This window comes from Petaurus breviceps, unplaced genomic scaffold, assembly GCF_028583685.1.
Source record: "Petaurus breviceps papuanus isolate PSGF00001 unplaced genomic scaffold, PetGlider_PUasm1.0 185, whole genome shotgun sequence".
Classification (NCBI taxonomy): domain Eukaryota; kingdom Metazoa; phylum Chordata; class Mammalia; order Diprotodontia; family Petauridae; genus Petaurus; species Petaurus breviceps.
Genome location: NW_027185797.1, coordinates 41,013,121 through 41,031,839, shown reverse-complemented (window position 1 = coordinate 41,031,839; position 18,719 = coordinate 41,013,121). Strand labels below are relative to the sequence as shown.

Below are 18,719 nucleotides of genomic sequence, written 5' to 3'. Positions count from 1 at the left end.
TTTATATCCTGCCTCTTTAAGGAAATAAGGTCGAACAAAAGTGAATCCTGAACGAGGTGCAAAGTCTCAGGCACCCTCATCGCTGAGGACTGTCTCCTTACTGAGGCCAAGTCAGATGAACAAGCTTTTTTTTTTTTTTTAAGCAATTGGGATTCAGTAACTTGCCCAAGGTTACACTGCCAGTTGTTTTGTGTGGGTGTTAAGTATCTTACCCCACTCGGGGCCAGAGCTCTTACTCACTGCGCCACCTGGCCGCCCCTGAACAAGCTTTTACTAAGCACCTACTCTGTGCTGGGCACAGAGAGCTGCAGTGCAAGGAGCTCCCATATCAACATGAGGACACAACATGTGAACAAACAAGACCAAAGCAGGACAAACTGCAAAGGCTCAGGAGAGCCAAGGCACAAGAGTGCAGGGGCTGGGAGAGGCTTCCTGCAGGAAGCGCACTTTGGCGGAGAGAAGAAGATAAGAGGATAGGAGGGAGAGGATCTGTGAAAGTCCCTGGAGTCAGGGCCTGAGGGTCTGACAGGAGCAGCAAAGGAGCCAGTGTCGCTGGACTGGGAAGTCAGGAGTCAGGAACTGGAAAGGGAAGAAGGCAGCAGGCGACGAGGACTCCAGAGCCAAGCTGGGGCTTGACATTTGATCCAAGGTGACAAGGAGGCACTGGGATTTGGTGAATGGTCAGGAAAATCACTTTGACAGCTAAGTGAGGGTGGACTGGAGGGACAAGACCAGAGGCTGGCATACCCACCAGGCACCATGGGAGCGAAGGGGGTGTGTCTGAGCCATGCTGGGAAGGGAGAGCCACCCAAGCTGGCAAAAACTGTATATGGGATGAAAGTAAGTGAAGAGTCAAGGGTAACAGGTGTGAACCTGGGTGACTGAGGATGGGGGAAGTGAGGATGAGGCAAGAGTTTGGGGGGAATGGTAACAAGCTTGCAGCTGGACACAGTGAGTTTGAGATATGGTAGCAGGACAAACACCTGCCAGTGCTGCCTGGTAACGTGGGTGAGACCCACCCCTTCTCCTTCTCTCCTGAGACAGCTTTTCCTAAAAGGCAAAGCTCTCTCTGGACTCTGCTTCCTGGTCACCTGAGGGTATAAAATGTCACACCCCTACAGAGTTCTTGCCCCTCAGATTCAGGGAATTTCTGAAGACCTGGAGTCACTATATGCTGCCCTGATGACCAGACAGGAAGTAGTCTGCATCAAGAGAAATTTCAGTACTATTGTATCCTTGTTACATATTCTTGCAGTCAGGGCAAAGTAAAACTCCTCTGGTAACTATTCACCTGACAATCATTTAATATTATTTTTAGTCAAAGTCTGAATTAATCAAACTGCTTTCCCTTGCCTTAAAAAAAAAATGCCTTTTACTGTGTCAGCAACTTCACAGACCAGATAAGCTGGAGGTGAAATTCCCCTTATCTTGGGAGGAAAACAGACATCCTGAGACCATAAAATGTAAATGGACCCTGCTCTGTTTACTGTCAATTTGCATTTACAACCAAGGAACTTCTTTCCTCACATATGGATGGTAACAAATGGAGATCATAAATTTGACATGGTCACCCTGAATTGGGATGTTTCTAAAATATATATATATATATATACATCTTCTGATTTATCTGTTCATCAGTTAGCATGTAAGTCTTTGTACAAATCCACTAGCATTAAGGGAATAATAAATAAATGTTGTAACTGCATATTACTATTTGTTTGGCTCCTTTAACTAAACTTTTTGAAGGCTGACACACCATATTACAAGTGCCTCATTTTGTTCCAATGCAAAACATGGATGACCAGTTGGAGCTGTCCAATAGGCAGCTGGAGATGCAGAAATGGCAGTCAGGAGAGCTTTTTAGGGCTGAAATAAATCTGAAAAGTAATCCCATATGGACAACTAAATCCATGGAAATACAGAAGGCCCAGGGCAGAGCCATGGTAAATGCCCATGGTCAAAGTGTTTAAGTTGCCTTTTTTTTTTTTCACAGTGCTGCTTGCCCCCCTTTGACTCCCCCGACAGTGAATTTTCCAGATGCTCAAAAGGGTACATTGTGAGAGATCTAGTCCTAGAAGATGCTGGGGCTCACGTGTCTTGCACTAGGCTCCATCCCACCCACTTCTCTCCCAGTTTCAGTGGGGCTGAAAAGGCTTCTCTAGGGGCCCCAGCAGCAGCAAAAACTTTGTCCACTGTGGCTTCAGGAGGCAGGTGTTGGGGTGGGGGGGAGTGTCATAGGAAAAGAGCAGATCCCTGAATGGCTGATATAAGGAGTACCATGCTTGGTAGGGAGAACTCTGCTGAATGCCAGCAAGGACACAGTAATACTGTAGACAGGCCTGAGAGAAATGCTTAACAAAAGAATGAAGGGATGTTGGGGTAGAGGAGAGGGAAGACACATCTTCACAAGTTTACGTTCAGCCTCTCACTGGCTTCTCTGTTGCTTCCAAACAGGCCTGGATGTTCTATATCCTTAAACGGCTCAATCAATATTTTTATATGTGTGTATACATACACCTATGTTTTCACACATATACAGGGTGGTTGTGTGTGTGCACACATACATACATATGTGTATGTATTCTTACTAGCTGTCTGATCCTGGGCAAGTCACTTAACCCTCAGCTTCAGTTTCCTCATCTGTAAAATGAGCTGGAGAAGGGAATGGCAAACCACTCCAGCATCTCTGCCAAGAAAACCCAAAATGCAGCAGAATGAGTCAGACATGACTAAAAAACAACAACAAACGTATAAAGTGTATACATGAAGGTTCCTTCACTTCAAGTCTGTGAACTTGCTTTTAAAAAATATTTTGTGAACTATTCAAACTATTAAACTTCAGGTTTAAATAAGAAATATCTGAGAGATACAGACACTCATGTCACAGGCCAACAGGTACCCTCTTACTGAAGTAAGAGCAGGAGAAATGCAAAATTTCAAAGCAAAGTCTTGTATGGAAACAATTCTTTTGAGATTAATCTTCCAGGGGAATTGGTTACGTTTACTTCTACTGTTTCCTCCTTACATTTGTATAGCTCTCTTTGACTTCTAAACCCTCTGTGCTCTGGCTCCCATCCCCACCCCTCGATTGAAACTGCTTTCTTATGGTCACCAAAGAACTTTTTACAAACTCTAGAGCCTCTCCCCTGTTCTCTTGCTATGTATGTATTACTCTAGACACTGCTGACCCCCACTGCCCAATGCATACGTCCTCCAGTCTGGGATGTCATGGTTCTCATCCCATGTTTGCCCATTACTCCTCACTCTCCTTTACTGAGTTATCATTCACGTCTTGCTCACTAACCCCAGGCTTGTCCTGGGCCCTCTTCTCACTCAACTTTTTTTTTTTTACATTACCAGCTGCCATGGGTTCGATTATCTCTTTGAAGATGACTCTATAGATTTAATAGATCCATCCCAATCTGTCTGAAGCCCCAAGCCAAGCTGTCAGTAAGACATCTGAAGCATCACAAACCCTATGCAGCCTTCAAAAGCTCATGATCTTTCCCCCTCATCCTAACTTCCCTCTTTCTGCCAAGCTCACCCACCATCTTTCTAGGCAACCTTCAAGTCATTCCTAGATCTACAATTTCTCTCACCCCCTCTACTGAATCAGCTGCCAAGTCTTGCAGTTTCTGTTCCCTCACCCTATCTCCTACCTCTCTCCTTTGCATTCACAAGCCAATTCCTCTGGTTCAGACAGGTTCCCAAGCCAATCTTTCCTCAGCTACTAAATTCATGTGGCCAAAGCACAAGTGAATCAGCCCCCTCCCCTCCCCAAGGCAACCCCATTGTTTTCAGGATAAAACACAATCAACTCAAGCCTTTCACAATGCATCTCTAGCCTATTGTTTCAGCCTGATTACACACATCATGCCCTTTATTCTCCAAAGTGGTCTTCCCAGCAGTTTCATACCTTCCATTTCACAGCTCCAAGCTTCTGCAATTTTGTCCACCCTGCCTGGAATGACCTCTCTCCTCACTCTACTTCCCAGAAACCCTAACTCCTTCCAAGTACCATCTCAAATACTACCTCCTAACAAAAAGTCTTTTCTGGTTCCTCCAGCTGTTAGTGCCCTGCCCCCCCCCCCCATCCATTTTTGTTTTGTATATAACCTACATTTATTTAACATGTTATATACAGAGGGAACATAAGGTCTGTGACTACAGGGCTTCCCTCATTTTTAGTCACAGAATGGGTGTTGCTTCTGACAAACTAAGACCTGGAAAACAGCTTAACTTAAAAAGACCAAGGTCCCCCACTGAATCCAGGGCTATCTCCAGCCGCCATCACCTGGTCTTTATCTGGCTACTGGACCCAGATGGCTCCAAAGGAGAGAGTGAGGCTCGTAACTGCACAGCCCTCTCTCACTTAAATCCAACTCACAAGTCATGTCATCACCTTCCTGATGTTATGGTCCTCTTCCAGAACAAAGGACAAACAATGAATGAATGTATGTAGCCTACATTTACTTAACATGTTATACACTGACACAAGGTCTGTGAGTGCAAGGTTTGCCTCAGTTTTGCACATGAATCCTCTGGCACAAAGGTGATACTTTACCACTGACTGCCTACGCTGTGCTAAGTTCTACATCTAAACACAAAAGCAAGAATATTACAGAAGGATTTTACATTCTATTGGAGGTGAAATACATGTACGTGATGGAGCCAATAAAAATATATACAAAACAAATAAAAAGATGGCTTGCTTTCTGGTGATGAAAAGAGGAGAAACTGTCTGCCCAGACCCTAAAGAAGGTGGGAAGTCCCTTTAGAGGGGCCTCAGAAGATACAGTGCTGCTGCTTGGCGAAATGAGGAACACTGGGTGGGTGATAGTATAGAGGGATTTTCACATTAACCCTGGTATTAAGAAAAGCTGTATGCATGAGGATATAGATTTCTTAGCTACTTCACTACAAATGACCCTCACCCATGATGAGGGTTAATGCCTACCCACGAAGGAAGGAAATAGGCATCTATTAAGTGCCTACTGTGTGCCAGGCTCTGCTAAGTGCCTTACAAATAGGATCTCATTTGATCCTCACAACACTGTATCTCAAAGAGTAAAAGAACAGGGGTTCTGGTCAAAAATATCATACCCAGAAAAGCTAAGCATAATCCCGAATTTTTTTTTAAATGGACATTTAATGAATTGTTGGATTTTGAAGACTTTGTTAAAAAAGTAAAAACTGAACTTAATAGAAGATCTGACATCTAAGAGCCAAGAGAAATATAAGGCATATACCAAAAATTAATTACAAGGGACTCAATAAGGACAGATTGTATGTGAAATATAAAATGTATGTCTAAGATTTTTATTAATAATTGAGTAGTTTGTAAGACTGAGGTAGACCTGAGTATGATAGGACTTTAAAAGATAAAAACCGTTTTGGAACAGCTAAAAAGAGTAATGATTTTATATAAAAGCAGCACGAGAAGAACCAACAGAGAGGAATTAGATGGGGGAGGAGGGCTGTTGGTTCTGGAAACCTACTTTCATCGGGAATGGGTTCAAGAGAGAACAATTACACATATACATAGAAGAGTATAAAAGTCTTCTAAATTCAAAAGGAAATAAAACGCTAAGGGGAAGGGGAGGAGGTAGAGGATAAGGGAGGGATCTTTAGAGTGGAAGGTGAGGTAAAAGGTTAAAGGGTGTTTATATTAATATATAGAAGGTGTTTGATATAGAAGGGTGCCAAGACTAATGGGAATGGGAGGACAAGGGAAGGATCTTTGGAGGGAGGATAGGTTACAGGAGGGTAAAGGAGCAGGCAGAAGTAAAGTCGAGGAGTCAGGAGAGACAGGAAATAAGAGATACACACAAACATAAAAACAAAGATCAGAAGTAGGACTTGATAAAGAAAGTAAGTATACATGCATGTATATGTGTGTTATATACATGTATGCGTATATACAGACACATGTACATACACATACATCCAAGTTTAATTGTAGCCTTCTGGAGAAGGGGGAAAGATGAGGGAAAATAGAACAAAGTAAAGAGTGCACAGCAGAGAACACAAGAAACCTAACAAGGAAGCCAAGAGAAGCTGGAAAGCTCTCAACACAACACACAGCATTTACTACACAGGCTCTCCTGAAATGGAAATCTATTGCTATATATTCTGAATCCTCTCTTACAGTCTGCTGTGCACATGACATGCTTTTTCCCCTTGTTTTGAATTTAAGTTTATAACATGTTCTTTTTTTTCTTATTGTGTATTTTAAGTTTCAGTAATAAAAATACAACATTGTTTTTTAAGTAACTATTCTATTAAGATTCCTCCCACATATCAAACATTAGGGATTCCCAGAGAAAAGCTCAACAATCTCTAATAGATGTGACATTCCTTTCAATAGTATCTATCTAGTGACTGACTGGCTGAGGACATGTAGTCATTCCTGACAAAAATTATTTTACAGTTAGGTCAATGCTCTGACAGAACATTTGTCCAGAGCCTCATTCTGGCTCCTTAAAGATTTCCCATTCCCCAAACTGGTTTTCTCATATTCCTGAAACCTGATGAGTCATTATGTTAGGTAAGACTGTTTCCATAAGGCAGGCAGTAGTTAGCACAAAGCCTGACACAGAGCAGGTACTATGAGAATGCTTACTCCCTTTCCTGCAAAGATAAGGGCGGCTCGGGGTCAGACACAATCAAGCACCAGCCTGGAGTTAGGAAGACTTCACTTCAAATCTAGTCTCAGACACTCACTAGCTCTGTGACTTTGGACAAGTCACTTACCCTCTATTTGCCTTGGTCTCTTCATCTGTGAAATGAGGGCAATGACAGCACCTCCCTCCCAGAGTTGCAGTGAGGGCTCTGCACGCGGTCAGCCACAGTAGAGGCACCTAATGAATACCTATTTCCTTCCCTTCCTTTCCGCCTTCCGCCCCCCACTTCCCTCTGTAAAGCCCAGGTTAAAAGAATAAACTCTGACTTAGGAGACAAACTGTACTAGCAGCAAAAGGTGCTGGTTAGCGGCGTGACACGATGGCAAAACTAAACAGGTGTGGGAACGTGGGAAAAGCCTCCAGCCTGCGCTCGTAATTCTACACAGGGAAGGGGTGGGCACAGCAGCGGGATGGGCAGGGCTGCTAGGAAACGGCACACTGAGACACATCACGCTGTCGGGGCCTAGGAGATGAGACCTGGGCAGAGGCTGTGGCTTCCCGGAGGAGAGTTTCAGTGCTGATGGCAGACCTCATGATCCTTCCACCCTTCCCAGTGACGTCTCAGGTCAGACTGAAGTGAAGGGCCTGCGTATATATTGGGGGCTGTGAATCCTCTGATGGATCTACAGCTGTCCTAAGTACCAACATTCTTCTAGTCTCGCGGCCATAACTTGGATGAGAAATAGAGCCTTTGTTATTGTATGCCAGGCACTATTCTAAGTGATACTAGTCTTTTCAGTCCTATTAATTCATTGCTGGAGAGAAGGGGGTGGGTTTTTGCCTTTCTTCTTATTTTGCTATCTTTTGGTTGAGTTTTCTCTCCCTGTGCTACCTCGAGGAAGCTGATCACATCCCAGAGTCAGGGTTTTCCACAACTCTAAAGCCACTCGAGCGCTGGAAGGTACTCTTGAAGACCTTGAAAACCCTGGCACCAAAGGGTGAGCTTGTTGAGTGAACTACATTTCTACCACTGTCCCCCACCATGTGGGCTGAGCTACTTCTTTTCCTTTAAAGGTTCTAAGACTGTCCTTGATTAATATGACTGTACAGGTCAATAAGGCTAAATGCACAAAACCATAAGGAGCTCCAGTTCCTGAGGTCTGAACTGAGGCAGGGGGGCTATGCTCAGCTGAAACAACAAAGTGTTCAACACAGTGTTGATTACTAAGTGTACTTGTTGGGATGCCTTTGCCCTGATGCAGCTCAGTAAAGCTGCCTTTATTAAATGTCCCATCTTCTCATTTCAATATTGCAGACTAGATGCCAGTCAGCCTGGATCAGCTCTAGCCTATCCCAGAGAAGTAGAAGGATTGCCCTGCTGCAGTGAAGGTCCAGTCCAGTTGTATGAGAAGATAAATTCATGGAGGATCCATCAGTGTGGATGCCATGACTTCTTCCAGCTCTGATCATGTAAGTAAGAGGGAAGGATGCAGATGGTGGGAGTAACCCAAGATAGGGGAATGGCAAAGTGTGACCGACAGTGGGCAAGGGGGCAAGGGATTAAAGAATGGATGAACACATAGAACAGAATGCTCCCACCATGGCTTCCAGACTGAGAAGGAATGAGCAAGCACAAGGATGACACCCTACGAAAAGACTGATTAGTAGAGGGAAGCAAGGTCAGGGTGAGAATGAGCAACAGGGTTTGGGGTCATCAGGCACTGACGGATGGGCATGGAATGATAAAAGGTTAGGATTAAATAAAGCAATTTTGGATTCCATGAGCCTAAAAGATTAACACTGATTTAACTCCGGAAACATGTTCACTAAGAAAATATCTGAAGACAAATAAAATTTATTAATTAAATTAATAAACAAATGGTCTGCATTCTAGCATTAAATGCAAAACATTACAAAACAGCTTAAGTAATAAAAGGCAATATAATCACATTGCTCAAAGAAACACATTTACTGTGAACATAGGTAGCTAGGGGGTGCAGTGGATAGAGTGACAGATCCGAGTGAGAAAGACTCGAGTTCAAATCCCACCTCAGACATTGACGAGCAGGTAACACTGCAAAGTCACTTCACCTCTATCCACTTTAATCTCCTTGGTAAAACGAAGGGAGTGGGTTTGATGGCCTCCAAGGTCCCTTCTCGTCCTCATTCTATAATCCTATGACCTGAATTGGACACAGGAAGGCTTTTTTTCCCTGTTACTCTAATTCTGAGTAAAGCTTTGTCTGAGAAGGCTTTCTGACACTTGCTACAAATCTATGATTCACTACAATACTGAATCTGGGGATGTTTTATTTGTTACATGCTACCACAGAAGACTACTCCACATGTGTAAGACCTCTTTCCAGGATTCATCAGCTGATGTTGAATAAAGTATGAGGATTTATTGAGTGCCTCCTCACATTTAATTTTAAGGCTATTCTACAACATGAATCCTCTAAGAGCTAAATAGAATCAACTTATAATGCTCTGTATTTCTAAGAAGGTTTTTGATACATCTAAAAGGATCCTCCAGTGCTTAACAAGGCCCGGGTAATGACTGATGACATTCCAACATTCCTTTTATTTATAAAAATCTTCTCTCTGGTATGGATTATCTGAAGTTCAATAAGTTATAAGCTGCAACTGAAGATTCACATTTATAAGACTTCTCCACAGCATGAATCACTGGGTTTCAATAAAATATGAGCTACAATTGAAGCTTTCCTCACATTTATTACATTTATACACTTTCTCTTCATTATAAATCTTCTAATATTCAATAAGTAATGAACTGCAACTGCAGCTTTTGCCACATGTATTATTACACTTAGAAGACCTCTCCAATATGAATCCTCTCAAGCAGAATAAGACGACCTCTGAAGTAATGTTTCCCCACATTAAGAGTATTTATTTATAAGGCTACTGGCCAGTACAAATCTCCCAGTTCTAAATAACCTGTCAATAAGTCAAGGACTGCTTGGTCACATTTGTTCTAAGGTTTCTCTCCAGCATGAACCTTCTGATGTCGAATGAGGCTACCTTTCTGAGTAAATGCATTCCCACATTCTTTACATTTGTAAGGTTTCTCTCCAGTATGAATCCTCCGGTGTTGAATAACATGTGAGGAATTAGAGAAAACTTTCCCACATTCATTACATTTATAAGGCTTCTCTCCAGTATGAATCCTCTGATGTCGAATGAGGCTACCATTCTGAATGAAGGCTTTCCCACATTCTTTACATTTATAAGGTTTTTCTCCAGTATGAATCCTCTGATGTTGAGTAACATGTGAGGTCTTAAAGAATGCTTTTCCACATTCATTACATTTATAAGACTTCTCCCCAGTATGCATTCTCTGATGTTGAATAAGGCCAGATATGTGAGTGAATGCTTTACCACAATGACTACATTGATAAGGTTTCTCTCCATTATGAATCTTCTGGTGTTGAGTAAGGGTTGAATTCTGAGTAAATGCCTTCCCACATGCTTTGCATTTATAAGGCTTCTCTCTAGTATGAATTCTCTGATGTTGAATAACTCGTGAGGTATTAGAGAATGCTTTCCCACATTCATTACATTTATAAGGCTTCTCTCTAGTATGACTCTTCTGATGTTGAATAAGGCCAGAATTCTGAGTGAATTCTTTCCCACATTCATGACACTTATAAAGTTTCTCTCCAGTGTGAATTAGTTGATGTTGAATAAAGTATGAGGATTTACTGAATGCTTTCCCACATTCATTACATTTAAAAGGCTTTTCTTCAGTATGAATCATCTGATGTACATTAAGATCAGATTTCTGAATGAAGGCTTTCCCACATACATTACATTTATATGGTTTCTCCCCTGTATGGATCCTCTGATGTCGTATAATGCTCGAGTTGTGAGTGAAAGCTTTTCCACATTCATTACACTTATAAGGCTTTTCTCCAGAATGAATCTTTTCATGTTCAGTAAGGTGTGAGCATTGTCTGAAAGCTTTTCCACATTCCTTACACTTATATTTCTCTCTAGGATGAATCTTATGATGTTTAGTCATTTTTCTCAAATCACTTCCCTGCTGCCTCCTTTTCTGGCTGCCGTATTTCCCCAAATCTGAAAATATGGAGTAGCAAAGATTGCCCCCTTTGAGACTTTTAATTTTCATAACCTGGGATGATTGTTCTTCTGGAATATTCTCATTTGGAGTCACCTCTGTAGTTTCATTGCTAGTCTCCAAATCTGAAAGAGATTAATAAATCATGAATTTCTCCAGTTCTTCAATCTGGGAGAAAGGGGATGAGATGATGCAACTGAAAATGGTTTCCAGTGACTGGAAGCACATGGTTTTGAGAACTCTCAAACATAGCCTGGTACTCTGGAGAGACAATGGGAAAAGACAATGGAAAAAAAGTGGGGAATCATCAAAAGACTTTGGAGGTAGACTGGTGTATGCATCATAGAAACACCATGGATGAGGATGAACAATCAAGGCAGACTGAACTGTGGGATGTTCCCAAAAGAGACTGTGACAGGATCACTCTGGTTAGCTTCTGATGAATATGGTTTAACAAAATAGTTTAAGAGAAGAAATGGAGGGAAAAAAATATGAGGAAAGCAGGGATCTGGAATCAGGACACAAAACACAACAAATAAAAGTTAAAAGACAAACATCACTAATAGAAAGGGCCTTTCTCAAATATGTAAATAAACAAGTCAATCTTACAAGAAAACAAGCCAGGTGGCACAGTGAGTAAGAACACCGGCTCCAGAGTTGGGATGACCTGGGATCAAATCCGGGCTCAGACACTTAGCACCCACCCAGAAACACCTGGCCATGTAACCGTGAGAAAGTTACTTAACCCCAATTGCTTAGGGGCAGCCAGGTGGCACAGTGAGTAAGAGCACTGCCCCAGTGTCGGGATGACTTGGGATCGAATCTGGGCTCAGATACTTACTACCACACCCAGAAATAACTGGCCATGTAACCTTGAGCAAGTTACTTAACCCCAATTGCTTTAAAAAAAAAAAACTAAATCATGCTACTTTTGATAAATTGTCAAAGGATATGAACAGGAAGTTTTCAAATGAAGAAATCAAAGCTATCTATAGTCACATGAAAAAATGCTCTAAATCACTACTGATTAGAGAAATACAAATGAAAACAACCCTTAAGTACCACACCTGTCAGACTGGTTAACATGACAAAATAGGAAAATGATAAATGCTGGAGAAGATGTGGGAAAATTGAAACACTAATGCATTGTTGGTGGAGTTGTGAACTGATCCAACCACTCTGGAGAACAATTTGGAACTATGCCCAAAAAGCCATAAAAATGTGCATACCCTTTGACCCAGCAATACCACTTCTAAGGCTGTATCCCAGAGAGATCATACAAGTTGGAAAAGGGCCCATATGTACAAAATATTTATAGCAGTTCTTTTGTGGTGGCAAAGAACTGGAAATCAAGGGGACAGCCATCAATTGGGGAATGGCTAAACAAGTTGTGGTAATGTGAATATAATGCAATACTATTGTGCTATAATAAATGAGGAGCAGACAGACTTCATAAAAACTTGGAAAGACTTATATAAACTGATGCTGACTGAGGGGAGCAGAACCAGGAGAACGTTGTGCACCATTACAGACACACTATACCTGTGATGACTCTTTGATAGACCTGACTCTTCCCAGCAATGAAAGGTTCTAAGACAACTCCAAAAGACTCGTGATGGAAAAGGCCATCCACATCCAGAGAGAGAACAATGGAGTCTGAATGCAGGTCGAAGCAAACTGCTGGCTCTCTCTCTTTTTTGTTTTGCTTTGTTTCTTCTCTCTCGTAGTTCATTCCATTGGTGATAATTCTTCTTTACAACCTGACTATGGTGAAATATGTTTAATAATGAAGGTATATGTAGAACCTATATCGGATTATGTGTCATCTGGAAGGAGGGGAAGAAAATTTGGAACTCAAAAACTTGTGGAACTGAATGTTGCAAACTAAAAAAATAAATAAATTTAAAGGAAAAAAAAACAATTCTGAGGTACCACCTCACATCAATCAGAATGGCTAATATGACAGAAAAGGAAAATAATAAATGTTGGAGGAAATGTGGGAAAATTGAGACACTAATGCATTGCTGATGGAGTTGTAAACTGATCAAACCATTCTGAAGAACAATTTGGAACTACACCATGCCCTTTGATCCAGCAATACCACTACTAGGTCTATATCTATATACTAGGGATCAAAAAAGCAGGGAAAGGGCCTATCTGTACAAAAATATTCATAGCAGCTCTTTATTGTAGTGCCAAAGAACTGAAAATCAAGGGGATGTCCTTCACTTAGGGAACGGCTGAACAAGCTGTTGTATATGAGTATGACAGAATATTACTGTGTTATTGTATACAGTAACAGCAATACCATATGATGATCAACTGTGAATGACTTAGTTATTCCTCAGCAATATAATGATCCAAGACAATTCCAAAGGACTCAGGATGAAAAGTGCTATCTACCTACAAAGAAAGAACTAAGGGCATCTCAATGCAGATCAAAGCATACTATTTTTCACCTTCTGTATTTTTTTCACAGTTTTTCTTCCTTTGGGTCTATGTCTTCTTTCACAACATGATCAATATGGTAATACGTTTTACATGATTGAACATGTATGACCTATATTAAATTGCTTACTGTCTCAGGGAGGAGAGGGAGGTGAGGGAGCGAGAAAATTTAGAATTCGAAATTTTTAATAAATGAATGTTAAAAATTGTCTTTACATGTAACCAGGGAAAAATAAAATATTAAAAAATAGAAAAGGCGTTGGAACTGGCATGGGTTCAAATCTCAATCCTATTATTTAAGTATTTTTGTTACTGTTCAGTCATTTCAGTCGTGTCTAACTCTTTGTGACCCCATAATAATTTGATATGTATACATGTCTTTGACCTTTGTCACATACTTCCCACATATCATGTGACTTCATCATCAGGACATCCCTATCATGAAAGTAAAACGATGCTTTACATGGTACTTTTAGGGCTACAAAGCACTTTCCACAGAGTGTTAATATGGTAGAAAGGGTCACTATTATCATCCCTATTTCAAATACAACCCATGTCCAAACCTACTGCTCTTTCTTGTAGCTGCCTTCCAACTTTTTTTAATCTTTTTGAGCCAAAGAAAAACAGAGGAATAATGGAAGTAGTGCCCAGGAGGAATCTAGTACCAAAAAGGAGAACCAAAAACCCCAGCTGAAAAACAGGGAGAGAAAGGGAGGGAAGAGGGCAGAGGAAAGGAAGGAAAAAAGGAAGAGTGGGGGGACAGAGACAGAAGGAAAAAAAGGATGGATACAGAGGAGGGCTGAGAGAAGGGAAGAAGAGAGAGAGGGAATATAAATGGTCAGCAGCATGAAATGATGAAGAGAAGTCAAGGATGAGAAGAAAATCCTACTTGATTTGGTAATTAAGAGGTAACTTTGAAGAAGCAGTTTCAGGTAAGTGATGAATGGCTTAGAAGAATCACAGACTCATAGAACTGCACATTCAATCTGAGAAAGGAAGGAGCTTTAGTATCCAGTTAGTTCAAGTCATACCCAACAAACTCTACTATAATGTACCTGGCAAGTGATCATCCAGTCTCTGACTGATGACACCCCCATTCCACTCTTGGACAATGCTACTCTAATTTGTTTTTAATTTTCCCTTGACATCAAGCCTAAATTTTCTCCCTTGCCACTTCCACCATTTGCTTCTAGTTCTGTTCTAAAGCTAAAAGAATAAATCCAATGCCTCCTCCAAAACTGATTTTAAATACTTGAAGAAAGCTATCCCATCTCCTTCCCCTTAATTTTCTCTCTTCTATTACATACTTCCTTGATTCTTTTAACTAATCTTCATATGACATGGACTCTAGACCTTTCCCCATGCTGGCTGCTCTCCACTAAATAATCTCCAGTTTATTAATGTCCTTCTTAAGCTGTGAGGTACAGAACTGAACACAAATCCAGATAAGGTCTGATAAGGGCAAAGTACATTGGGACCATCACCCTATGCCCAGAAAAAGCTTTTGCCTTTTCTAATGCACCGTATAATGGCATTAGCCCTGCTGAATTGTATTGAGTGTGAAGTTCACTAAAATTCCAAGGTGATTTTCAAAACAACTACTGTCTAAAACTATGCCTCATGCACCTTCTATTTGTGAAGTTGATTTTTTGTTCACAAGTGAAATAATTTACATTTAACTTTGCTGAATTCCATCTTATTAGATTCAGCACTACACTGTGTACCAACACAATGCTACTCTATCAGGATCTTTTTGGATCATGGTTCTGTCACCAGTGGCAGCTGATGGTGAAGAGGATAGAACTCTTGAGTTTAAATCTGGCTTCAGATACTTACTATCTCTGTGACCCTGAGGAAGTCACTTAAACTTTTTGCCTCAGTTTCCTCAATTGTAAAATAGGAATAATAAACAGAACCCATCTCAAATGTGATATTTATAAAACATACTTAGCACAGTGCCTGGCATATGGTAGGTTCCAAAAATTTGGGATGCATTCGTTTCCTCTCCTCTACCCCAAATTAAGTACAAGATTGTTCACTTGCCTTGAAGGTTTCCAATATTTCCATCCCGACAACCAATTAATTCTTCCTTGTTAGTACAGTTCCTAGAACATGGCAAGCTGTATATAAAAGTTACTTACTATTATTATTATTATTATTATTATTATTATTATTATTATTATTATTATTGACTACCTAATCCTACAAAGAATTTCCTTTTGTTCTATTTTTTAAAGGAGGAAATTATCACTCAAGAAAGCCCAGCTCTGTGGGTTTTGGCAGAGAGAGCTCCAGCAGATATCTACAAAAATAAAAGCCACTATCCCTACCATATAATGGTTCTATACCTGGCTTGTGATCTCTTTCCCAAACTACTCATCTCTCTGTCCAGATGATCTGTAGTATACTCCAATGACAAAATTTCCTTCATTTCTCCTATCTTTGGCCTTCATACAAATACATTTCTTCATATTTTCCCCCTTTAATTACTGAACTTCTTTTATGAGTATAGGATTAAGAACTGGACCTGGGACTTGTTTCATATAGGGGATTTCCAGATAAGAGAGTTCCCTCTGGAGGCTAGGTGACACAGTGAATAGAGTACCAGCCCTGGAGTCAGAAGGACCTGAGTTCAAATCCGGCCTCAGACACTTAACACAAAACTAGCCATGTGACCTTGGGCAAGTCACTTAACCCCAATTGCCCTTCCTTCCCTCCTCCAAAAAGCAAAAAAAAAAAAAAAGAGAGAGAGAGTTCCCTCTACCAACACAAGCCAGAACCTTCTTTGCAACCAACAGTCTGGAGAGAGCTGTCTTTAGTATGAAGCTGTTAATTGACTTCCCTGGAGCCTCACAGAAACTCTGTGTAAGAGACAGAACTTGAATTCATGTTCTCCTCTCTTCTAGGCCAACTCTCAATATGACTTAGCACAGTACTATTTGTATTATGATACAAAGCTTCCCACACAAATACCTGTCTAACTGCACTGTTTCTTTTGAATAAGGTGCTCAAATGGTTTGAGGTTTTATCCCACCAAGTCTTAGGAAGGATCTGAACAGTTTTGGAGTAGAAAAAGATCTTTGTTGTAAATTATAACATCTGAAATCTCTTTGTGAATGACAAAGTTACTGCTTGCTTCTTTCGGGACCATTTAATTTGAGAAGAGCAAAAGCTTCTCAATGTTATAAAGCAAGATTTTTTAACTTAATTTTTTAAATAGTGACATAAGAGTAAAGAAATAGTTTCAAGGATATCAAAGAAATGGACTACCATGCCTGTTGTATACATCAGACCTACAAAACATTATGACACATTGGCTAATTTGCATATATTTTATGATTGTGGAGAGTAAATCAAAAAAATATGAGAAATCACGTAAACATTTGGAGACTTGGGTATAGTTTTTTAAAAGGACCATCAATTCGATCAAATTCGGAAATTTGGAGAAGTGTGTCTTTTTAAGACAGGATGCTGCTTTTTAGGGTAGGTAGGCTGACGTACTGGAAAGTTGCAGCCTGAGCTGGGAGGTAAAATCAGTCAGCCAACAGAGATTTCAGGCCCCTGAATGGATGCAAAGGACTTCACTGACCAAGGGCACCAGTGAAAATGATTGCTCTTCGCTGCCACCTAGAGGTCAAGTCAAGGGCTTGCTGCTCTCTGTTGCCACCTCTGATGAGAGAAGGAAAAGCTGAGCGTTTGTAGCAGCTGTGGGTACTCTGGGTGAGCAGAGCAAACCTTAGAGCTGAACGGTGTTATTGTAAAGTCCGTTCTGATTGGACCAGGGAGAGCCATTTAAGAAACATTCCGTATTCTGCAGCTCAAAAGAAACTGATGTTCACCTTAAGAGCTGGCACTTTCACAATGATGACAACTATGTAAAACGAAAAGAACCACAAAATAACCAAAAGACAATCCTGCAAAATCACAAAGAAACAAAAGATGCTTCCAAAGAGGAGATGAGAACACACCATTTTGCAGATGTAGCAGCCCCACAGGTGTGGGCCACCGCACACCTTTTCAAACTTAAATTATTGGTCAGTTTCGCTGGGTTTTCCCCCTTTTTTTTTTTTTTTGTTTATCCAGATGAGTTCACTGGGACCTTCACTCCACACCTCAAAGCAGTCTGTGACAGTGGGGCAGAGGCACACTGAATTGTAATTGGAGGCATTTTGGTAATTTAAAAAAAACAGAATATATAAAAGTGATTTTTAAAAAAATATTAGGTATCTAAGAATGAAAGTGAAGAAGTGATTTTAAATTAATTTGTACACAGCCAAGCTAGTGACAAAACCAAGATATTCATGCAAGTCTTCTGACTTCTGGTACAATTCTCTTGTCATTGCTATTGTTATTACAGTTGCTGCTGTTCCTGCTCTATTGTCTCTACTCCAGCAAGTTCTAAACTGAAGAAAAGCTAAATTTGCATTGGCTGTGGTTCTGTTTTGATCAAATAATAATTGCTTCTGTTGGGGTTTCTCAGGGATGACTTCAGTAAGAAAAGTTAAATTTATGCAATTAATCAACTTTGAGAAACATATCATTTGGTCCTGGAAAATTATGTATATTAGATTCAAGTTCAGAATGTTTGAGAACTCATCTTTTTAAGATGACATTTTTCTTAAAGATGAACTACAAAGCTTCAGATAAAAGACTGCCGGGCACTAGTATGGACAATTCTGGTTTTATGTAATTCACATTACACAAATTCAAATTCTGAAGGAAATATGCATTCCAAAAACCCCTATGTTAACTTTGCTGTACTCTGCACTGGCATTCTCTGTCTCTGTCTCTTTCCCTCCTTCCCCACCCTCCCTCTCATAGGCACTAAGTAGCCTCCTGCCCACCCCCAACCACACACACACAGACACAACTTATAAACTCAAAACAAAACCAACGCTCTAAGTGAAAACAACAGGTGCTGCGGAGACCCTGCAGCAGGCTCAGGGCTTGGCTTGAGACCCCTGGTGCTAAGAGAGTAGACCTCTGCCCCCACTCTGCCCACCTTCTGGCCTGTCTGGTCACTGTGTCTTTCCCCCATCTATCTGCCTTTCGTACTGTGTCTTTCCCCAACCTCCACCTGTTGCCCATCCTCTCCTGTGTGTGTCTGTGTCCAGGTCCTACGTGTCAGCCACTCTCGTGTTCTGGCCAGGTCACCACAAGGCTGGTCCTGGCCCCACGCATGCTTCTCTGTCCTTGGTCCCCATGTGTCCTTGAACCAAGCCAGCTTGCCTCCTCCCTCCACTGGCTGTCCCCTTTCTGCTTCCCTCCTCCACGTTTGAAGGCAAAACTGCATTATGTAAAAATTATTTTATGAAGGCATCTGCAGACAGGTCCACTTACCAAACGCAAGAACTGTTGTCTGTAATTCTTGGTGATTTTCAAAGAGTAAACCTACTGTGACTTGGCAGAAAAGTGGGCAGGGTGCTGGACTGCTTGGTTAGGAAGTCAGGAGGACCTGAGTTCAAATGTGGCCTCAGACGTGTCCTAGCTGTGTTCTCTCAACAGAACCTCTATCTGCCTTAGTTTCCTCAGCTGTAAAATAGTGACCATAA

At 41.1% G+C, this 18,719-nt stretch overlaps 2 protein-coding genes across 5 annotated transcripts in view; both read right to left on the bottom strand.

Moving 5' to 3' along the window:
• LOC138161966 (zinc finger protein 208-like) overlaps positions 1–18,719 on the bottom strand; it is a 118,397-nt gene that overhangs the window by 30,529 nt on the left and 69,149 nt on the right. Inside the window, 1 exon segment of the mRNA XM_069089081.1 lies at positions 9,609–10,844. Within this exon segment, the coding sequence (XP_068945182.1) occupies positions 9,609–10,844 (1,236 nt within the window).
• Positions 1–18,719, bottom strand: part of LOC138161962 (zinc finger protein 665-like) — a 244,912-nt gene that overhangs the window by 158,015 nt on the left and 68,178 nt on the right. The window lies entirely within an intron of this gene.